General features: G+C 45.0%; 1 protein-coding gene across 1 annotated transcript in view; it reads left to right on the forward strand.

Moving 5' to 3' along the window:
• Positions 1-25,141, forward strand: part of SLC9A9 (solute carrier family 9 member A9) — a 1,718,538-nt gene that overhangs the window by 139,429 nt on the left and 1,553,968 nt on the right. Inside the window, 2 exon segments of the mRNA XM_063915975.1 lie at positions 10,425-10,502; positions 17,229-17,305. Coding sequence (XP_063772045.1) covers positions 10,425-10,502; positions 17,229-17,305 — 155 coding nt within the window.

Genomic DNA, 25,141 nt, shown 5'->3' on the forward strand with positions numbered 1-25,141 from the left:
GGGGGGGGGGGGGTTGGGTTATGGAATCTTTTTCTTAACTAAAATCATTTTGGATAGGGTTAAATATATGTTCTTCTCCTGATTCACTGGAGTAAATGTTTTTGTCAGTTAAGTGGTTAAATTACCACCTCAGCCCTTAATTTAGTAATACCTGATCACATAAGGTCTGAACTCTAGACTGTATTTGTCATCAGTCATCCTGACAGCATTGTCTGTGAAAAGTGCAGAATGAATATGTTGCTCATTGTACATGTTATCTGTGGAACGTGATTTAATTGCCAAAGTTGCTGGTGGAGTAATACATTGGTGCTTTAGGCATAGGCAAACGCAGGGAGGGGGGGGGGGGGAGGGGGGAAGAACCCCCATTCTCTTGGCTCAAATTTTGACAATACCAACGGTATATAATGCAATTACTAGAGCTGCTGCAACATCATGCAAGTTAAGAGACCGAGCAGAGCGGCTACACATACACAAGTTTGCGGTGTGTGGATCTGAGTATTCAATCAGTGCACTGGACCAGAGAGTAGCTACCAGGAAGAAGAGACAGGAGCCTTATCATGAGGTGGAAGAATGTGTGCTTAGAAAGTGTAGTACTGGTTCCATTGTGTTTGCAAATTTATTTATTATAGTATGTTTAATCTTTTTCATGACCACGTATCTTATTTATATTATTTCAATGTTTGATACAGTCTATACTATAGACAGTCTATAGTGTTACATATTAATTTAATACTATATTCCATGTTCTGCAGAGTGGTAGACTGTGGATTACATTTGGAAACCCCCCTCTAGAAATCCTGCGTTTTCCACTGTTAGGAAATACTGTCCTGATGAAACACATTCACCACATAACATAGGTCTATCATGGAAAAAGAATAATGCTGAAACATCACTTCCTGTTTTTCCTTACTGGGACTTTAGTAGAAATTCTTTGTTGACAGCACTTTGCTGAGTAGTTCGTGCTGGAAGTAGAATGGGCTGTTGTTTCCTTTACAGTAACATGAGTTTCTACAATAAATGTATTCTATATGGAAGAATGCCAAATGGGACATTACAGTTGTCAAAGGCTAAATGTTTTGTAATTGTCTAATTAAGGTTTGTTGAGGCGGGTTCACACTAGGCGACGGGGAATTGCCGGCGATGGATGACTATATCGCTGAACGATATAGCGTTCAACTATATAGTGCGTACACGCATGATATAGACGTCACCACCGGCATTCCCGAACTTGCAGCTCAGCCAGAGCTGCATGTCAGCTCAATACTGGTGATAGCTGAACGGCGTGCGGGAGTGTGCGTCGTTCATCGGTCACCAATATTGCCCCTATACACTACGATATAAGCCTAAAAATAAGAATTTACTCACCGGTAATTCTATTTCTCGTAGTCCGTAGTGGATGCTGGGACTCCGTAAGGACCATGGGGAATAGCGGCTCCGCAGGAGACTGGGCACAACTAAAAGAAAGCTTTAGACTACTGGTGTGCACTGGCTCCTCCCACTATGACCCTCCTCCAGACTTCAGTTAGGATACTGTGCCCGGAAGAGCTGACACAATAAGGAAGGATTTTGAATCCCGGGTAAGACTCATACCAGCCACACCAATCACACCGTATAACTCGTGATACAATACCCAGTTAACAGTATGAGAACAACTGAGCCTCTCAACAGATGGCTCAACAATAACCCTTTAGTTAAACAATAACTATATACAAGTATTGCAGACAATCCGCACTTGGGATGGGCGCCCAGCATCCACTACGGACTACGAGAAATAGAATTACCGGTGAGTAAATTCTTATTTTCTCTGACGTCCTAAGTAGAGATGAGCGGGTTCGGTTTCTCTGAATCCGAACCCGCCAGAACTTCATGTTTTTTTTCACGAGTCCGAGCGACTCGGATCTTCCCGCCTTGCTCGGTTAACCCGAGCGCGCCCGAACGTCATCATGACGCTGTCGGATTCTCGCGAGGCTCGGATTCTATCGCGAGACTCGGATTCTATATAAGGAGCCGCGCGTCGCCGCCATTTTCACACGTGCATTGAGATTGATAGGGAGAGGACGTGGCTGGCGTCCTCTCCGTTTAGACACTTGATTTACTAATTTTGGGGAGCATTAGGAGTACTAGTAGTGTACAGTGCAGAGTTTTGCTGATAGTGACCAGTGACCACCACTTTTATTTATAATCCGTTCTCTGCCTGAAAAAAGCGATACACAGCACACAGTGACTCAGTCACATACATACCATATCTGTGTGCACTGCTCAGGCTCAGGCCAGTGTGCTGCATCATCTATATATATTATATATCTGTCTGACTGCTCAGCTCACACAGCTTATAATTGTGGGGGAGACTGGGGAGCACTACTGCAGTGCCAGTTATAGGTTATAGCAGGAGCCAGGAGTACATAATATTATATTAAAATTAAACAGTGCACACTTTTGCTGCAGGAGTGCCACTGCCAGTGTGACTAGTGACCAGTGACCTGACCACCAGTATATAATATTAGTAGTATACTATCTCTTTATCAACCAGTCTATATTAGCAGCAGACACAGTACAGTGCGGTAGTTCACGGCTGTGGCTACCTCTGTGTCGGCACTCGGCAGCCCGTCCATAATTGTATATACCAGTGACCTAACCGTGGTTTTTTTTTCTTTCTTTATACATACATACTAGTTACGAGTATACTATCTCTTTATCAACCAGTCTATATATTAGCAGCAGACACAGTACAGTGCGGTAGTTCACGGCTGTGGCTACCTCTGTGTCGGCACTCGGCAGCCCGTCCATAATTGTATATACCAGTGACCTAACCGTGGTTTTTTTTTCTTTCTTTATACATACATACTAGTTACGAGTATACTATCTCTTTATCAACCAGTCTATATATTAGCAGCAGACACAGTACAGTGCGGTAGTTCACGGCTGTGGCTACCTCTGTGTCGGCACTCGGCAGCCCGTCCATAATTGTATATATCAGTGACCTAACCGTGGTTTTTTTTTTCTTTCTTTATACATACATACTAGTTACGAGTATACTATCTCTTTATCAACCAGTCTATATATTAGCAGCAGACACAGTACAGTGCGGTAGTTCACGGCTGTGGCTACCTCTGTGTCGGCACTCGGCAGCCCGTCCATAATTGTATATACCACCTAACCGTGGTTTTTTTTTCTTTCTTTATACATACATACTAGTTACGAGTATACTATCTCTTTATCAACCAGTCTATATATTAGCAGCAGACACAGTACAGTGCGGTAGTTCACGGCTGTGGCTACCTCTGTGTCGGCACTCGGCAGCCCGTCCATAATTGTATATACCACCTAACCGTGGTTTTTTTTTCTTTCTTTATACATACATACTAGTTACGAGTATACTATCTCTTTTTCTTTGCGTCATGTGCTGTTTGGGGAGGGTTTTTTGGAAGGGACATCCTACGTGACACTGCAGTGCCACTCCTAAATGGGCCCGGTGTTTGTGTCGGCCACTACGGTCGCTAATCTTACTCACACAGCTACCTCATTGCGCCTCTTTTTTTCTTTGCGTCATGTGCTGTTTGGGGAGGGTTTTTTGGAAGGGACATCCTACGTGACACTGCAGTGCCACTCCTAGATGGGCCCGGTGTTTGTGTCGGCCACTAGGGTCGCTAATCTTACTCACACAGCTACCTCACTGCGCCTCTTTTTTTCTTTGCGTCATGTGCTGTTTGGGGAGGGTTTTTTGGAAGGGACATCCTGCGTGACACTGCAGTGCCACTCCTAGATGGGCCCGGTGTTTGTGTCGGCCACTAGGGTCGCTTATCTTACTCACACAGCGACCTCGGTGCAAATTTTAGGACTAAAAATAATATTGTGAGGTGTGAGGTATTCAGAATAGACTGAAAATGAGTGTAAATTATGGTTTTTGAGGTTAATAATACTTTGGGATCAAAATGACCCCCAAATTCTATGATTTAAGCTGTTTTTTAGTGTTTTTGGAAAAAAACACCCGAATCCAAAACACACCCGAATCCGACAAAAATAATTCGGTGAGGTTTTGCCAAAACGCGTTCGAACCCAAAACACGGCCGCGGAACCGAACCCAAAACCAAAACACAAAACCCGAAAAATTTCAGGCGCTCATCTCTAGTCCTAAGTGGATGCTGGGACTCCGTAAGGACCATGGGGATTATACCAAAGCTCCCAAACGGGCGGGAGAGTGCGGATGACTCTGCAGCACCGAATAGGCAAACTCTAGGTCCTCCTCAGCCAGGGTGTCAAACTTGTAGAATTTAGCAAAAGTGTTTGACCCCGACCAAGTAGCTGCTCGGCAAAGTTGTAGAGCCGAGACCCCCCGGGCAGCCGCCCAAGAAGAGCCCACCTTCCTCGTGGAATGGGCTTTCACTGATTTAGGATGCGGCAGTCCAGCCGCAGAATGTGCAAGCTGAATCGTACTACAGATCCAGCGAGCAATAGTCTGCTTTGAAGCAGGTGCACCCAACTTGTTGCGCGCATACAGGATAAATAGCGAGTCAGTCTTTCTGACTCCAGCTGTCCTGGAAACATAAATTTTCAGGGCCCTGACTACGTCCAACAACTTGGAAGCCTCCAAGTTTTTAGTAGCCGCAGGCACCACGATAGGTTGGTTCAGGTGAAAGGCTGATACCACCTTTGGGAGAAATTGGGGACGCGTCCTCAATTCTGCCCTATCCATATGGAAAATCAGATAAGGGCTTTTACATGACAAAGCCGCCAATTCTGATACCTGCCTGGCCGAAGCCAAGGCCAACAACATGACCACTTTCCACGTGAGATACTTCAATTCCACGGTTTTAAGTGGCTCAAACCAATGTGACTTTAGGAAATCCAACACCACGTTGAGATCCCAAGGTGCCACTGGAGGCACAAAATGGGGCAGAATATGCAGCACTCCCTTAACAAAAGTTTGAACTTCAGGTAGTGAAGCCAGTTCTCTCTGGAAGAAAATCGATAGAGCTGAAATCTGGACCTTAATGGAACCCAATTTTAGGCCCATAGTCACCCCTGACTGTAGGAAGTGCAGGAAACGGCCCAGCTGAAATTCCTCCGTTGGGGCCTTCCTGGCCTCACACCACGCAACATATTTTCGCCATATGCGGTGATAATGGTTTGCGGTTACTTCTTTCCTAGTTTTAATCAGCGTAGGAATGACTTCTTCCGGAATGCCCTTTTCCTTCAGGATCCGGTGTTCAACCGCCATGCCGTCAAACGCAGCCGCGGTAAGTCTTGGAACAGACAGGGCCCCTGCTGCAGCAGGTCCTGTCTGAGCGGCAGAGGCCATGGGTCCTCTGACATCATTTCTTGAAGTTCCGGGTACCAAGCTCTTCTTGGCCAATCCGGAACAATGAGTATAGTTCTTACTCCTCTTCTCCTTATTATCCTCAGTACCTTTGGTATGAGAGTAAGAGGAGGGAACACATAAACCGACCGGTACACCCACGGTGTCACTAGAGCGTCCACAGCTATCGCCTGAGGGTCTCTCGACCTGGCGCAATATCTTTCTAGCTTTTTGTTTAGGCGGGACGCCATCATGTCCACCTGTGGCCTTTCCCAACGGTTTACAATCAGTTGGAAGACTTCTGGATGAAGTCCCCACTCTCCCGGATGGAGGTCGTGCCTGCTGAGGAAGTCTGCTTCCCAGTTGTCCACTCCCGGAATGAACACTGCTGACAGTGCTAACACGTGATTTTCCGCCCATCGGAAAATCCTTGTGGCTTCTGCCATCGCTGTCCTGCTTCTCGTGCCGCCCTGTCGGTTTACATGGGCGACCGCCGTGATGTTGTCTGACTGGATCAGTACTGGCTGGTTTTGAAGCAGGGGTTTTGCCTGACTTAGGGCATTGTAAATGGCCCTTAGTTCCAGAATATTTATGTGCAGGGAAGTCTCCTGACTTGATCATAGTCCTTGGAAGTTTCTTCCCTGTGTGACTGCCCCCCAGCCTCGAAGGCTGGCATCCGTGGTCACCAGGACCCAGTCCTGTATGCCGAATCTGCGGCCCTCTTGAAGATGAGCACTCTGCAGCCACCACGGCAGAGACACCCTGGTCCTTGGAGACAGGGTTATCAGCCGATGCATCTGAAGATGCGATCCGGACCACTTGTCCAACAGGTCCCACTGAAAAGTTCTTGCATGGAACCTGCCGAATGGAATTGCTTCGTAGGAAGCTACCATCTTTCCCAGGATCCGCGTGCAGTGATGCACCGACACCTGTTTTGGTTTTAGGAGGCCTCTGACTAGAGATGACAGCTCCTTGGCCTTCTCCTCCGGGAGAAACACTTTTTTCTGTTCTGTGTCCAGAACCATCCCCAGGAACAGTAGACGTGTCGTAGGGACCAGCTGTGACTTTGGAATATTTAGAATCCAGCCGTGCTGTTGTAGCACCTCCCGAGATAGTGCTACCCCGACCAACAACTGCTCCCTGGACCTCGCCTTTATCAGGAGATTGTCCAAGTACGGGATAATTAAAACTCCCTTCTTCCGAAGGAGTATCATCATTTCGGCCATTACCTTGGTAAAGACCCTCGGAGCCGTGGAGAGACCGAACGGCAACGTCTGGAATTGGTAATGACAGTCCTGTACCACAAATCTGAGGTACTCCTGGTGAGGATGGTAAATGGGGACATGCAGGTAAGCATCCTTGATGTCCAGTGATACCATGTAATCCCCCTCGTCCAGGCTTGCAAAAACCGCCCTGAGCGATTCCATCTTGAACTTGAATTTTTTTATATACGTGTTCAAGGATTTCAAATTTAAAATGGGTCTCACCGAACCGTCCGGTTTCGGTACCACAAACATTGTGGAATAGTAACCCCGTCCTTGTTGAAGTAGGGGCACCTTTACTATCACCTGCTGGGAATACAGCTTGTCATTTGCCTCTAACACTGCCTCCCTGGCTGAGGGAGTTGTTGGCAAGGCAGAGTTGAGGAAACGGCGGGGGGGGGGACGTCTCGAATTCCAGCTTGTACCCCTGAGATACTACTTGAAAGATCCAGGGATCCACCCGTGAGCGAGCCCACTGATCGCTGAAATTTTTGAGACGGACCCCCACCGTACCTGGCTCCGCCTGTGGAGCCCCAGCGTCATGCTGTGGACTTAGAGGAAGCGGGGGAGGACCTTTGCTCCTGGGAACTGGCTGTATGCTGCAACTTTTTCCCTCTACCTCTGCCTCTGGGCAGAAAGGACGCGCCTTTAACCCGCTTGCCCTTATTGGGCCGAAAGGACTGTACCTGATAATACGGTGCTTTCTTTGGCTGTGAGGGAACATGGGGTAAAACTGTAGACTTCCCAGCTGTTGCTGTGGAAACGAGGTCCGAGAGACCATCCCCGAACAACTCCTCACCCTTATAAGGCAAAACTTCCATGTGCCTTTTAGAATCTGCATCTCCTGTCCACTGCCGAGTCCATAACCCTCTCCTGGCAGAAATGGACATTGCACTTATTTTAGATGCCAGCCGGCAAATATACCTCTGTGCATCCCTCATGTATAAGAGTGCGTCTTTAATATGCTCTACGGTTAGCAATATAGTGTCCCTGTCTAGGGTATCAATATTTTCCGATAGGGAATCTGACCACGCAGCTGCAGCACTGCACAGCCATGCTGAAGCAATAGCTGGTCTCAGTATAACACCTGTGTGTGTATATATAGACTTCAGGATAGCCTCCTGCTTTCTATCAGCAGATTCCTTCAGGGCGGCCGTATCCGGAGACGGTAGTGCCACCTTCTTTGACAAGCGTGTGAGCGCTTTATCCACCCTAGGGGATGTTTCCCAACGTGACCTATCCTCTGGCGGGAAAGGGTACGCCATTAGTAACCTCTTAGAAATTACCAGTTTCTTATCGGGGGAAGCCCACGCTTCTTCACACGCTTCATTTAATTCCTCAGATGGAGGAAAAACAACTGGTAGTTTTTTCTCTCCAAACATAATACCATTTTTTGTGGTACCCGGGGTAACATCAGAAATATGCAACACATTTTTCATTGCCTCAATCATATAACGTGTGGCCCTATTGGAAGATACATTAGTCTCATCGTCGTCGACACTGGATTCAGTATCCGTGTCGACATCTGTGTCTGCCATCTGAGGTAGCGGGCGTTTTAGAGCCCCTGATGGCTTTTGAGACGCCTGGGCAGGCACAGGCTGAGAAGCCGGCTGTCCCATAGTTGATATGTCGTCAAACCTTTTATGCAAGGAGTCGACACTGTCGCGTAATTCCTTCCACAGAACCATCCACTCAGGTGTCGACCCCGCAGGGGGTGACATCACATTTATCGGCATTTGCTCCGCCTCCACATAAGCCTCCTCATCAAACATGTCGACACAGCCGTACCGACACACCGCATACACACAGGGAATGCTCTGACAGAGGACAGGACCCCACAAAGCCCTTTGGGGAGACAGAGAGAGAGTATGCCAGCACACACCAGAGCGCTATATAACACAGGGATCCCACTATAAATGAGTGTTTTTTCCCTTATAGCTGCTTATATTATATATACTGCGCCTAAATTAAGTGCCCCCCCCCTCTCTTTTTTACCCTTATGTAGCTTGATACTGCACGGGAGAGCCAGGGAGCGTCCTTCCAGCGGAGCTGTGAGGGAAAAATGGCGCCAGTGTGCTGAGGGAGATAGCCCCGCCCCTTTTCCGGCGGACTTCTCCCGCTTTTTCTGGAATTCTGGCAGGGGTATTTTTACACCTATATAGCCTTCCTGACTATATATGGTGTAGATTTGCCAGCCAAGGTGTATTATATTGCCCTCAGGGCGCCCCCCCCCCCAGCGCCCTGCACCCATCAGTGTCCGGAGTGTGAGGTGTGCATGAGGAGCAATGGCGCACAACTGCAGTGCTGTGCGCTACCTTGTTGAAGACAGAAGTCTTCTGCCGCCGATTTTTCTTGCTTCTGGCTCTGTAAGGGGGCCGGCGGGGCGGCTCCGGGACCGAACATCGAGGTCGGGTCCTGTGGTCGATCCCTCTGGAGCTAATGGTGTCCAGTAGCCTAAGAAGCCCAAGCTACCACCAGTTAGGTAGGTACGCTTCTTCTCCCCTTAGTCCCTCGCTGCAGTGAGTCTGTTGCCAGCAGATCTCACTGTAAAATAAAAAACCTAAAAATATACTTTCTTTCTAGGAGCTCAGGAGAGCCCCTAGTGTGCATCCAGCTCAGCCGGGCACAAGATTCTAACTGAAGTCTGGAGGAGGGTCATAGTGGGAGGAGCCAGTGCACACCAGTAGTCTAAAGCTTTCTTTTAGTTGTGCCCAGTCTCCTGCGGAGCCGCTATTCCCCATGGTCCTTACGGAGTCCCAGCATCCACTTAGGACGTCAGAGAAAATAAACGATAATGACATTTATGTCGTTATCGTTTATTTTTTATCCTAAAAGCGCCTGACGTGTACACCCCGTTACTTTGATAAAATAAATGTATGCCAGAAGAGGATTGACAATGTTATACTTCCAAATCATAACCTACTTGCAATAACAGTGTAGTGTAGCATTTGTGCTCCTTACTCCCCTTTGCACTAGTCTGTGTAGAAAGTACATTAAGGAGCTTATTCAGAGACGGATGCAGATCGTTGCATACGCAGCCAGATCTGCGTCCATCTCCTCACATGCTGGGGGCTGCCCAGCACGGGGCAAGGCTGACCCAGCATGCTAATGGCGATTGCATCCCTGAACCTACAAAACAAAGGTAGCACCCTGCTTGCGCAGCTTGTCTGCAAAGGCAGGCGCACCACGGCCATGGTTTTTCTCACAGTAGTCGCGTGTGACATCACACATCCACCCAAAAAACGGGCTGGACTTGCCCACGTTCCTGTCGACACTCCCCCACAATGCCGCTTCCCCTGCCCGCGACCACCCTGCGAACGCCTCTGCCTGTCAATCAGGCAGAGGTGTTTGCATCACTGTGATGCGATTGTATCACTCGGGCCGCACATGCGTAGAACGGCCTTTGCGCATGCACACTGTACCAAAAATCCCAGTAACGATTGCTTCTGAATAAGGTCCTAAATGCACAGTGTTGTGCTGCCATGATTTCCGGTTGGGTATATCACCACCCACTATGGAAAGGAGCTTTAATCCATTTGTGCAAGGAAAAATCAGTGAAAGTGCATTCCTACATGGGGCACATTGCAGAAAGTGTAATCCCCCCCCCCCCCCCCCAAGACTGCCGTGAGTGACAAGTCTCTCCTCAGGTGAAAAGTCCAGTGCACCCGGCCACTATGACCCTCTCATGAACATCTATTACTTGTTTAGGTGTAGAACTGTTGCCCATTATCTTTGACATTGATAATTCTCCCTCTTCCAGCTTGTTAAGTATCACATAATGTAATTTCCGATAACATATGTCACCAAATGTGCTTATTTCATGTTTTCCTTGTGACCCATGCCATGTTTGTGTTTTCCCCTTTCAGATGACCTTTGACCCAGAGGTTTTCTTTAATGTACTTCTGCCCCCGATAATCTTTCATGCTGGATACAGTCTGAAAAAGGTAACCTCGTCATTAGGAAAATGAGTGGATCTACTTGTATAACCTTAAAACATTGCTTTTACTGTTGATTTTTATTTTTATAAAATTGATTACTTCAGTGTTTCCCAAACAGGGTGCAATGGAACCCTGGAGTGCCGTGAGGCTCTTGCAGGGGTGCCCTGGGTTGGTGGTCGAGGACCAGTCCAAATATTTATGGTCAATGTAATAGGCAAAACCAGTGCTCGTGGCTTCCAATAATAACATGTGGACAAACAAAAGAGAGTCCTGTCCCTCACCACATAACAACCAAATGATGACATATAAACAAAGTTTGTGTAATTAAAAAGCAGCCTGACATTGGGCCTAATTCAGACCTGATTGCTGCTGTGCGTTTTCACACAGCAGCCGATCAGGTCTGAACTGCGCCGGCGCCACAGTGCGCTGGCGCAAGCCAGACAGCCGATGGCCATCTCAGCCCAGCGATCGCCTCTGCCTTATTGACAGGCAGAGGCGGTCGCTGGGCGGAAGGGGGCTGGTCAGCTGCATTTGCCCGCTGTTTTGGGGGCGCAGTCCGGGCAACGCAGGCGTGCCTGCAATGTGCGGTGGGGCGTGCCGCGGTGGCTGCATGACGTCATACACAGCCACTGCGACGGGTAGCTCACTGCCAGTGCGCAGGAGTACTTGTGCAGGGGGAGGGGGGGGGCAGACATGCAGGGCGGACTAGCCACGAATCAGCTGTTTTATGGCAAGAGGTTAATTATCAGTTTAGAAAATGAAAATTACTGGGCCTACTGTATTTGGAATTTTTTTTAACCCTTTTTTTAATCATAAAACTGTTTATAATAAACAGAAACCAAATGATAATCAGGGAAAAACAGGTCAGGGAATCTTGGACTATATCACAGGGACAGAAATACATTCACCAATTCTTGCAACAAATTATATGTGCATGCCAAGCACATGTCTATGTATTATAAGCTGCCGCTCATATAATATATTGAGAAGTGTTTTTATTCTCTATAAGGGTTACACATATTTATGGTATAGATATCACAAAATTGCACCTAAGCGCCGTAGTCTTCATTTCTATAACAGAAATACATTCATTTAACTTTAGTATAAGCAATTAAGTGACATTTAAACACATGAAAAGAGGGGTAAAGGCTAGGAGCCCTGTACATATCCACTTAGCTTTCATTTTCCTGGCCCAAAATAGTTTTATGAATGAGAATTTGGGTTTACCAGAATGTAGTAAAACTATCAACAATAGCGGTCAACACAATCTTGACTGTTATGATGTTCACATTGTTAAAATGTTGACGCATAACATGACATTTTATCACTGATCAATGGCGCCATTATGGCCATTTTGATATTCTTATGCAAAGTGACAAATGTCGACATTTTGTACCCAGCCCCTGCTAACATTTCAACTGTAAAGTATGACCATTAAGCCAACTTTTATGGGTTTATTCATGTAGGTCAGGGGTGGGGAACCTTTTTTCTACCAAGGGCCATTTGAGTATTTCTAAAATCCTTACAAAAATTACTTACTTCTCCTTACAAAAATTATCAACCTAAAAATTACCCTGCCACTGAAAGTAGTTATGCCCCTTAATGGTACTTCGTGTGCGCACCAAAAAATGGGTGTGGTCAATTAAAATGGGACGTGATACACATATGCCCCCAATAGTGCAGTGCCAGATACACATATGCCCCACAGTGCCAGATACACAAATGCCCCCACAGTGCCAGATACACAAATGCCCCCACAGTGCCAGATACACATTGCCCAACATATGACCCACCCCATTGTGCTGCTCACGGCTGCTGCTGTGTGTCAGGGAAGGAGAGCGCGGTGTGCGCCTTTCTTGCCTCTTAGTGCTCCGTCCGGTGGCGTGTGCAATTTCAGGGACCTCAAACCAGCCACCAGTTCGTGAGCCAATCAAAGCTCACAGACCGGCAGCGGCGGCTCCTGATTGGCTGCCAGTCCGCAAGCTCTGATTGGCTCACGAACCGGCGGTTGGTTTGAGATCCTACCCGCCGATGCCGCCAGACATAGTTGCGCTCTCCTGCCTGCCCTGACAGCTGAGATACGCCGCCGCCGGACTGAGGGGCGGCGTGTCTCGCTGACACACAGCAGCGGATGGGCCGGAACAAACGGCTTTGCGGGCCTTATACGTCCCGTGGGCCGGAGATTCCCTATCCCTGATGTAGAACATGAAAAATTAATTGTTACTTAAGTTATCACTATACATCGCATCAGTTTGATGCGATATACAGCTTTGCTAAGTAGCAATTCATGTATACTCACATTTACAGGGATGTGATCCGGTATCCAGGGTTCCAGCGGAGCATACTTCTCCTGTGGTCCCTTCTGCAATGCGTGGAGTCAGCTGACAGGTCCCTTCTGTGCATGTGCCTCCGGCTGAGCTCCCAGGAAGCTGCAGAGGCTGCTGGGAGATCAAGTGGCAGGGCTAGCACCGGGTGCTGGGCAAAGAGCAGGGAAGCATTGAGCTGCCGTTTCCACACCGATATTCAGATTGCGCTATCCTGAGATGGCGAATCTGATCTCCCTGGAAAAATCCTTCATTAATCACACTTGCCATACTAAAGTATGGTGATGCGATTCAGGCACGGAGTGACGGGGGCCGCATCATTTTTGATAGGCATTTAATTTTAGTATCTACCCATAATTTTAGTAGTACAGGTTGAGTATCCCTTATCCAAAATGCTTGGGACCAGAGGTATTTTGGATATGGGATTTTTCCGTATTTTGGAATAATTGCATACCATAATGAGATATCATGGTGATTGGACCTAAGTCTAAGCACAGAATGCATTTATGTTTCATATACACCTTACACACACAGCCTGAAGGTAATTTTAGCCAATATTTTTTATAACTTTGTGCATTAAACAAAGTGTGTGTACATTCACACAATTCATTTATGTTTCATATACACCTTATGCACACAGCCTAAAGGTCATTTAATACAATATTTTTAATAACTTTGTGTATTAAACAAAGTTTGTGTACATTGAGCCATCAAAAAACAAAGGTTTCAGTATCTCACTCTCACTCAAAAAAGTCTGTATTTCGGAATATTCCGTATTTCGGAATATTTGGATATGGGATACTCAACCTGTACTCATAATATTATAATGGCATTCCTACATAAATTGATTTTGGTAACCTCTGCTTTACCCCTGTTCATCGCTTGCAGCAACACCTGCTTACTACTCAGCATCACACATAGATGTGGCAGAATATTTACAAAATGAGGCTTACAAAGTCCTTTTATAGTGCGAGGTTTAGTGATATCCATGCTTGAGCACAGATGTTTAAATCAAAAGGACTGAGGTACTAATTAAGTCACGTGCCCAAGCTTTGATATCTTTAATACCAGGACTGTCAGGTGGATTTGCAGACTGAATTTGGGAAACATTGTATCAAAACTGTTGTTTAGACTGAGGTGTTGGTATACATTAGTTTTTTTTAGGTTTGCCGGTGTGGATTTGGTATAGTTTGTTGATGGTGACCTTGTCGATATGTTCATCACATTGACAGTCAGCATGTCAACAATCCATTTCTTAAGTATCCTTAACCTCAACCCCAACACTAACCTCTAAACCTGTGGTTCTCAAACTATGGAGCAGATGTATTAACCTGGAGAAGGCATAAGGAAGTGATAAACCAGTGATAAATGCAAGGTGATACCACACCAGCCAATCAGCTCCCATATGTAAATTTACAGTTAGGAGCTGATTGGCTGGTGCATTATCACCTTGCACTTAACACTGCTTTATCACTGCTTTATCACTTCCTTATTCCTTCTCCAGGTTAATACATCTACCCCTATGTCCTCAGGATCCTAAACAGCTCACGTTTGCTCAGGTGTATTCATTATTCACTGACACATTTTAGAAGATCCACAGGTGGATCTAATTATGTCACTTGTGATTCTGTGAGGAGACCTGGAAAACATAATCTGTTTGGAGTACCGAGTTTGAGAACCATTGCTCTAAACCAGTGGTTCTCAAACTCAACCCTGAGGACCCCGCACAGTTCACATTTTGCAGGTTACCTAGCAGGAGCACAGGTGTATTCATTACTCACTGACACATTTAAAAAGGTCCACAGGTGAGCTAATTATTTCACTTACAAGTCTATGAGGAAACCTGCAAAACATGCACTGTGTGGGGTCCTGAGGACCGAGTTTGAGAACCACTGCTCTAAACATAAGCCTTACCCCAACCCTAATGCTGACAAATTCACTATATTGACGTGTAATTTTAACAGTAAAGAAAAGACCCCTGGTGCGCTTGAATACTAGTAGCAGCCCTTGGAGACAAACAGAACCTTTCACCGTGATTCTAAACACTATATACTTCAATTTTTGTGACTCCACGTGGCGCTACTTAACACCCTCAGGAAAAAATTGCTTACACAATAGGCGTGCTGTAGAATTCAAATCCACAAATGGTTGTTTTTTTTTATGGAAGAAACATCACTAAAAATACAGGAAACACACAGGCATAGTATAACCCTGTTAAAAAAACAAATGGTGTTTTTATTTACTCAGTCCCACTCACGTAGGGATGTTGTAATATTGCGTGTAGAAAATCAAGGTTCAACAATCTTTATAGGTAAAGTGGCTTTTACTCCATAGAAGAATCCTCATTCATATATCACTTGAAAAAGAAATAGTAGTGATAGTGCAACCCCGTCTTTGGACTAAGACAAATAATTTAATAAAAAATGCACTCACAAACATCAAGTAAAAAACAACATGTAATATGCCGAAGACATTCTCATGGAAAGGACTGCTGCAAGAGGAAACCTTAGGGTATAGTCACCAAAAAGTCCCAGTAACTCCGGTGCCCCCACCAGTTTGAAATCGCAGCACCAATCCTCAAGTCCTCGTACTGCACAGTCTCCCTGCTTAAACGCTTTCGGACCAACGTCCTTCTTCAGAAGCATAGGAGCTGTACTAACCAGTCCATCTTTAAATAGCAGTAGATAAAGTTCATTCTAAACACCTGCCGAATCCAAAAGGTAATTTTATCTGGACGTAACATCACCGGAAGAGACGTATCCGGATATAGAGGAAAGTCCACGTCCTGCTGTATGCGTTTCACCGCACCAACAGGAAATCAGCTGGTATCTCAATTGCAGGAAGTGACGTATCCGGATGTCCGCGTGCGTTCCATATCGGGGTATTTGCGTTCCACCGCGGAAGTCCATTATATATGTAAACAGAATAGAGATGTGCAAAAATGACTAAATAATTAAAGCATATGAACTATTACAAATAGGTAAAAGATATAAAGCATTTGGAATTCATTATAAATGTTTTTCAAATGTATTCCAGATCCACTTTTTATTGTTTTTAGATGGTTCCTATCTTTATTAATCTTTATGAATTTTTTCTACATGTCTTCTCTTTTTAAAAAAAAATGAATTCCAAATGCTTTATATCTTTTACCTATTTGTAATAGTTCATATGCTTTAAAACGCATACAGCAGGACGTGGACTTTCCTCTATATCCGGATACTTCACTTCCGGATAAAATTCCCTTTTGGATTCGGCAGGTGTTTAGAATGAACTTAATCTACTGCTATTTAAAGATGGACTGGTTAGTACAGCTCCTATGCTTCTGAAGAAGGACGTTGGTCCAAAAGCGCTTAAGCAGGAAGACTGTGCAGTACGAGGACTTGAGGATTGGAGCTGCGATTTCAAACTGGTGGGGACACCGGAGTTACCGGGACTTTTTGGTGACTATACCCTAAGGTTTCCTCTTGCAGCAGTCCTTTCCATGAGAATGTCTTCGGAATATTACATGTTGTTTTTTACTTGATGTTTGTGAGTGCATTTTTTATTAAATTATTTGTCTTAGTCCAAAGACGGTGTTGCACTATCACTACTATTTCTTTTTCAAGTGATATATGAATGAGGATTCTTCTATGAAGTAAAAGCCACTTTACCTATAAGGATTGTTGAACCTTGATTTTCTACACGCAATATTACAACATCCCTATGCGAGTGGGACTGAGTAAATAAAAACACAATTTGTTTTTTAACAGGGTTACACTATGCCTGTGTGTTTCCTGTATTTTTAGTGATGATTCATCTATAAAATACCAATCATTTGTGGATTTGAATTCTACAGCACGCTTATTGTGTAAGCAATTTTTTCCTGAGGGTGTTAAGTAGCGCCACGTGGAGTCACAAAAATTGAAGTGACGTGTAATTTTAACCATGTTGACAATGTGTCCACTGGCTTTATGCTATTAAATACTGTGAAATCATGAAGAAACATTTTTTATCTTGGTTGTTTTTTTGCTTAATGCAAACCTCTTACTTGACACCAGCCTAAAACTGCACATTATAGTTAAACTTGTCTGGTTAGGCACTGTGTGCCACAGTTCCCTTGTAATAAATAGCAATTTAACATGTTTAAATTGTGAATAATTTGTCATTTGTAAAGAAAAATGACTCAAGATATGTATGAAGGCTTTATGAAATGCATCATTTATCCACAACACGCTGTATTCTAAAATATAAATGTGTTTTGATGCACTAACTGACTTGAACATCATTCCATACAAAATCCATTTGTTTTTATCGCTTTTCTACTTGTATAAAGCAGAATTCAGTAGAGTATATCACTTATCGTGGCTGTTTAATTATCATGCTTATTCTCCGCAAACAGCTGAGTAACTGTCACTCTCTTGTGCTATAGAGACACTTCTTTCGCAACTTGGGAACCATATTAACGTATGCCTTTCTGGGAACTGCCATTTCTTGCATTGTAATCGGGTAAGTTAAGCTAATTCAACATGAGGTCTGTCAAAGTGTGTCCTTTGTGTCTAAATGACTTCATTTTACTAAGGTTTTGAAAACAAATATGTCTATGGAAATCTGGTATGCCGTAGGTATTGTTTTCCAAATGACATATTGGAATGTATGAAACATTCCAACCATTTGCATTCTATAAAACATTTTCATATTTTAAAAATCTGGTATTCTTTTCAATTCATTTGATTACTAAAAACACTCCATTTGTTTAACCACAAATATCTTTTGTGTATTTTCCCTCCTCCCTGATAATAATCCCTATTGTTCTGAGTAGAGGAAGGACTGGTGAAAAGTTGGAGGTTTTAGTGCGCAACTTGTGACTGTAGATAAATACATCTATACAAAAAAATAAAACTGCAAGGGTTGTGTCTGTAACTAGCAATTTTTTCCTTGTTTTTAGAAATATACTTCTAGGGACTGTTTATGAACTATGGAGACAAAAAAAAAAAAGGTTCTGAATGTTGGTTTCTTTGTCTGTTTGTTCCGGCATCACGCTAAACCTACTGGATAATTTTGGATCGCGTTTTCACTGTTGTATAGCTTAGTGACCTAGAAAGAAACTGAGGTATGTATGATCCCAATGTGATATCAGATAGAGGAGCAATAAGAAAGAAAACAGACGCTTGATGTTCAGGGCAAACGCTCAGGACTGCAGGCCTAGATCTCAGGAACCAGCAGCTTCTTTCATGGGTAACTTTACGTGGCTTGCTCATGAGTTAGTAGCCCCAAGCATCTGTTCATTTTAATTCCTGAAGGAAAACTGCAAATATTGTTTACAAAGATATTTTGTGATCAATGTGTACAAAATAAAATATTCATCACAATATTAGATGGCACTACTGTCTTTGTAAAATTAGTTCCGCTAAGCAATAACAGACATCCACGTAAGCGAAGCTGTGGACAAACGCTAGTTATTCATATGTCTTGCAAAGTTCAGAAAAATAAAAGCAGGCAATGTATACTATAGTACTCTTTATTTAATACTATAATAAAATACAGGTTGAGTATCCCATATCCAAATAGTCCGAAATACGGAATTTTTTTTAAGTGAGAAAGAGATAGCGAAGCATTTGTTTTCTGATGGCTCAATGTACACAAACTTTGTTTAATACACAAAATTATTAAAAATATTGTATTAAATGACCTTCAGGCTATGTGTATAAAGTGTATATGGAACATAAATGTATTGTGTGTATGTACACAAACTTTGTTTAAATGCACAAAGTTATTAAAAATATTGGTTAAAATGACCTTCAGGCTGTGTGTATAAGGTGTATATGAAACATAAATGCATTCTGTGCTTAGACTTGGGTCCTATCGCCATGATCTCTCATTATGGTATGCAATTATTCCAAAATACGGAAAAATGCGATATCCAAAATACTTCTGGTCCCAAGCATTTTGTATACTGGATACTCAACCTGTAGTGTGTTCTTTGGTTTGCCTTACTGATGATTGTGCACAATTCTGAAAACTTTGCTATTTAAGGATATTATGTTCCTTCTTGGATTTGACAAATATTTGTTCCTGACTAAAGGTTTTTACCAGGCACATTGGGGGTAATTCCAAGTTGATCGCAGCAGGAAATTTTTTAGCAGTTGGGCAAAACCATGTGCACTGCAGGGGGGTCAGATATAACATTTGCAGAGAGAGTTAGATTTGGGTGGTGTTACGTTCTTGGTTCACAGAACGAAAGAGGTGTTGCGTAATGAGTCCAAAGCACCAGAACGTGACGCTGAAATAAAGGCAAGGTGTAGTAATAGCCCCTAGCAGCTTATCTCCGTTGTTTTACCCGCGTGGTCAGTTTACGCCTGCGAGACTGTGGTTTCTAGGGCCTACGGCAGCCGCGTTTGAAGGGCGGATTAGGTCTGCCCAACTCTGATGCCCCCAGGTCTTAATGTGAGACAAGGCGTAAACCGAGACGGGATGATAACAAGGGGACCTCTAACTAAACCAAACTGAGAGCTAGGGGCTACAAAGAGACCTAAAACTAAACGTATATGCGGCACAGCCGCCAGGATAAACAATAACAAAGGAAATGCTGTCCACACGCCGACACAATACTGATGTGTACCAGCGGTGGCAGCATATGCAGAACCCTCTGCAAAACACCAGTAACTAGTATAACTAAAGAATACAGCGGCCTTGGCCGACGGACGCGGCATAGCCGCTACTCACGAAACCGGTACAAATACTGGCAAACTGACAGGAACCCCCAATGTAGCTGACACAGACTCTCAGGACCGGAGGACAGGCAGAGTTCCAACGACTGATCAGTGGACACCAAGGAACAGGATACGGGATCAGGAGCAGGAACAGACAAAGCCACTGGACTTCAGGACAGGAACGCTTCAAGGCAAGAAGCTAGATCAGACACTGGATCAGACACTGGACTCCTGAACAAGAATGCTTCAAGGTTGGAAGCAGCTAGACAGAAACTATCACCGACGTCTGTGTAATGCACTGAGACAGAATATAACAGGCAGCCCTCCAATAGCTGCAGAGAACCTAATTAATTATGTTGTGCACAACTGACAGGTGCAATTAACAGACAGGTGAGGCTAAACACATGGAGAAGGCTGCAATTACACAGACTCACAACGGGCAGCAAACAAGAGTCTTCTAAACCAGAGCAGAGGGAAATCCTGGCCTGCAAGAGAACTATAACATAAAATACATGAACAGGAATGAACCACTGCTTGTGGATCAGAACAGTACCCTCTCTTTAAGGGTGGACACCGTACACCCCATGACACCCACGGGGAACAGAAACAGAAGTATAACACAAAATACATAACCAAAATGCAAAACAGGAATGAGCCACTGCCGTGGCTCATAACAGGTGGGTTATTTTGTTTCTGTGCAGGGTAAATACTGACTGCTTTATTTTTACACTGCAATTTAGATTGCAGATTGCAGATTGAACTCACCACACCCAAATCTCTCTCTCTCTGCACATGTTATATCTGCCCCCCCCTGCAGTGCACATGGTTTTACCCAACTGCTAACAAAGTTCCTGCTGCGATCAACTCAGAATTGCCCCCATTGTAGGGAAAAAACTGACAAAGTTTCTGGCAAGAGAACTTAGAAAAGTGTATATTTAAATGAAACCATGATTCCGCGCTTTGCTATTTTTATGCAGATTTGTGTTACCCTAGATCTGTGCCCATCGCTTATTCTGTGACTTCTTGTGTTTGTAGGTATGATGATTGAATAATCTGTATTAGAGGCTTGGTGCATGTTTCAAGTAGGGGCACTCCATTGTCACTTCCTGTCCCTAGTCCATTCTGCAAGCGAGTGCTGCTGTCCTATAATCCATTATTAGAGCGTACAGGTGACCGAACAGCTACTGTAGCAATGACGAGCAAGCAAGTTAAGGGCCACGAAGCAATGTGAAAATCTTGCCTGTGCTGCCTGACACACTTCTGATTTGAAAATATTTAAATTTTATTATTATTACTTTTATGGAGGCCTAATTTTTATTTTTAAACTCACTTGTAAACTCACTGCCATGGACAGCCCAGGTCATACTTGCCTACTCTCCCGGAATGGCCGGGAGGCTCCTGAAAATCAGGTGACTCTCCCGGCCCCCCGGAAGAGCAGGCAAGTGTCCCGATTTCTGTGGTCCCCCCTGCCCGACCGCCCACTTAGTGAGTAAAGTCGGCGGTCCGGGCAGTCGATGACGCGATTCTTGTTGAATCACATTATCATAGCCACGCCCCCTGCAGTATAATGCCGGTAATAGCGGCATTACACAGCGGGTGGCGTGACTTAACCACTTAACTGATGATTTATTTCCCCAAAAACCACTCCAAAATTGTCGGGGTTTTTTTATGAGTGAATTAGGTGAAGAACATAAATATAACCCTATCCCAAATTATTTTAGTTTTAAAATAAAAAGAACATTTTTTTTTTTATTTATTAAAAAATAATTTCCCCCCAAACATCAAAACATTGATCAGCAACATTGCGACCATCGGGAACATCGCGACCATCGCGACTTTAGATTTTAGATCCCGGACAACTGCCTGGTACACAGGGGGGGTGGGGGGGTGGCTTGGGGGGGTTGTTTTACCCTTATCAGCGGCTGCTATTGTCTGCAGCAACTGGGGGTGGGGGATCCTGCTATGGTGACTGATCAGCAATGATCGGCAGCACGGCAGACACAGGGGGAGAGTGCGGGAAGGCAGAGGGACCTTCCGATCCCTCTGACGGCAGCAGCGGAGGGAAGTTTCTCTTCCCTACCGCTGCTAACACAGTTTATCTGACTGATCGCATCCTGTGCGACCAGGTCAGATAGAGCACTTACAGGCATAGTTGCACCTGATGCGACCATGCCAGGCAACTGGTTAAATGACACAATAGATCAGCCACGGCCCCACCCCACCTCTGCCATGCCCCCGTTCCGCCTCTGCCCTGCCCCCCTCTGCTCGTCACTACCCTGCCCCAGCCCGCCCCCTGCTGAGCCGACGTGGCTGCTCTCTCCCAGAGAGAGCAGCCATAAAGTCTATAAGCATGGCCCAGGTGGGGTTGTAAGTGTCCAGCCTAGTTAAGACAGTCCAAGAGGGACTGTGGCAGACAAAGAGCCCAGTGAGCCAGGAGGCCAGCAGGGGCCATGAGGCCGGTGCCCAGATCTGCAAGACGCAGGGAGGACCATAAAACTCTGAGACTGTGTATGTAAAATTTTGGAAGCCGTGCCAGGCATGAAAGCCTGTGACCAGACGTGCAAGAAGCAGACAGGACTGAGTATAGCTGCCCTGTTATATAGGGGTCAAGAAGTAGGCTAGTTCCCTGGGTGAGGGCAAACTGTTTTTGTTTTCATCGCTGTATGCTGACAGTAAAGCTCCACTTCACTTATTTAAACACTCAACTGAGCTAAATACCCCAGATTGTCACAATAGGCTATAAGAGAGACCTCCCAATAGAGAGTCGGCTCTACTGGGTAAGGCGGCCACCGCTACCCACAACCCAACACTGACTGGCCTATTAATTCATTGTGACTGTCCTCTCATCCAGGCCCCGCCCATATCACATATAGACGGGGAATTGGGTTATCCAGGGGTTTTGTTCAACTTTCCGGGGCAGCGGGAGACTCGTTATTGAACTGGGAGTCTCCCGTAGAATGTGAGAGGGAGCTATGGTCTCACATTCCTAGGGATCTGGTATAGGTCAGGCACTTCAAACAGGAGATAGTTACAGGAGTGTAGCGAGGGTGGCTCTGGTGGAGCGCGAGCTCCGGGCGCCGGAAAAGTTAGAGGGCGCACTGTCGCCCACCACCCCACATTCCCGCAGGCCACTGTACTGGCAGCCACAGAGCAGGAGGAGAAGAAGTAGAAGGGGTGCACACTGACTAGGAGACTAGGTAGGGAACAGGGCAATCCAGAGGCGACAGCTGGCACATGCCGGAGTTCTGCCCACCCTCTTTATAGTGCTGTGAGGCAGTAATGTTAACCATTACACTGTCCGTACTGCCATGCCCCTAAGCTGTTGTTGCAAGCCTTTGGCACGCACTAACCCTATTTTAAATATAGGGGGCACCCAAAGGAAATTTCGCCATGAGCTCCACATGGTCTAGAACCAACACTTTCACCAATTTAGGATTTTTAAATATTGTTTCTTTTCAAATGTAACACGCCACCACATGTTGGCTAGGCCCCCAATTCAGTACAGGGGAGGGTGGCGCCAAAACATACCCTTGCTCCGGGCACCATGGCGCCTAGCTACACCTCATGATAGTTATACGATATTTATATAAATATAAATTGTGCCAGGAAGAGAACCTTATTTCAGTATATTTGTTTGTTAAATGAATGTCATCCATTGTATTTTGATCAGACATCAATATTATTTCCCCTTTTTGTTTCTTTTAATAGTAATATTTAAAAAGCAGTAGGATTCTTCCATTTTTTTTGTTCCGTCACACTTAAAAAAAAAATGTTTAAGTTTATCTACATGTAGAATTTAAGCAGTTAGTTTAATATGAAAAATTAAGCTGAGCAGCAGAAACCCAACTTTTCCAAGTCAGTATAACGTCTGTCAGCAGCAAGTACAACAGACTGCATATTATAATTTGTGATAAAGTAATAAATTGTATTTATATATACTGTACGAATCCCACCACATATTTGAATATTGTGCTCGTTTTTCTTTGGTTGGCCTTGTTAGAGAATATCTATAATAGATTTATAAAGGGGTCTGTTTACTAAGCCTTGGATGGAGATAAAGTACCAGCCAGATTGGCTGGTACTTTATCTCCATCCAAGGCTTAGTAAATAGACCCCTGTAAGCAACCGGCAGAAATGTGCAATAATATATCTTGGCCTATAAAAACATTGCATTTAGTTTGAAAAATAACATAACAGTAGCTCCTATTTGCTCCTATAAATTATTAAATTCTGTTTTCTATTCACTGCTGTATATTATGTTCTGTCACGTGACCAAATTAATTATTTTATGCTGTCTAATTAATTGTAGAGGGCATATCATAATCATCATCATCATCATTTGACTGCCTTTGTAGGAAACCCTAGGCACCAAAATGGGTTTGGTGCCGTGGGATGCCGGGCGCCGGAGTGCCGGCAGCGGGTTATTCTCCCTTAAGGGGTGTCGTGGACACCCCAAGATGGAGAATAGGTGTCAGTATCCCGGCGGTCAGGATCCCAGCGCCAGTATGCTGAGCACCGGGATCCCGACAGCCGGGATATTGAATGCATCCCCACTAAAATATATGGTGGACTTTTGTTTGTTGGACTATTGTATGCAGTGTCGGACTGGGGCTTGTAGGGCCCACCGGGGGAATGCAGTGGTAGGGGCCTATGTTAGGGGTGTGGCCAGTCTGCAGAGTGGGTGTGGCCTGCAACCCCATTGGTTTGACTAACCGTTAGAGAGTGCAACGTCTGGGCCCCTTCATAAATATATACAGTAAATATGTACCCCTTTTCCACTAGCTTTTAAAACACGGGTAAATGCGCAGGGACGCGCATTTACCCGTGTTTTTTCCTAGTGGAAAAGGGTCCCCCTGCAAACTCCCGGATCAAGTGATCCGGGAATCCTACCCGGGTAGCTTGCCGAGTTGAACGCGTGTTCAACCCGGCAAGCTGTGTAGTGTGAACGGCGTTCACAGTGTATGGGAGGGCCAGCGCCGCCCCTGCTGCGTCACTAGCAGCTTCACCAACCCGGCAATATGCCAGGTTGGTGAGCGCTGTGGGAAAGGGGGCCGTAGCACGGGTCACAGCCGTGTCAGGCGACACGGCTGCGACCCGTGCTACAGATGGAAAAGGGGTATTAGCTGCTGCGTGCATGATAATGTACCAGATTAATAACAGATTAATAACAGCAATGCACTGTAGAAAATATACTATAGTACAGTATAAGGTAACATATGTATAATGTATAATTCAAGTGCACAGTCTGGAACCTGATCCTTAGAGCAGGAGGTGGGCCCCCAGGCAGTAGGGCCCACCGGTGGTTCCCCTGTACCCCTGTGGGCCAGTCCAAGCCTGATTGTATGCAACAAGTGACTTCAGTGCGGCTGGAAGGCGCCAGTAGGTGACCTGTAGGATACTTGTTACGAAACTATAATTATCAGCTCACTGAGGATTGTATCTTCAGAATAGCAGGAGAGCAACATATTGTGCTCTTCTTTACAATGCCGACTGGTTCCCTTTTCATTTTTTTTTTCATAATTTTTTTTCTAGGGCGGTGGGGGTTTGGAGTAGCGGCACAAACAGTGCGGTACTGTGTTAGGTTAAAAGAAGACCAATAGGTTATCTGTCCCTGATATCATAAGCTGATTGG

Source organism: Pseudophryne corroboree, chromosome 4 (genome assembly GCF_028390025.1).
Source record: "Pseudophryne corroboree isolate aPseCor3 chromosome 4, aPseCor3.hap2, whole genome shotgun sequence".
NCBI classification, from domain to species: domain Eukaryota; kingdom Metazoa; phylum Chordata; class Amphibia; order Anura; family Myobatrachidae; genus Pseudophryne; species Pseudophryne corroboree.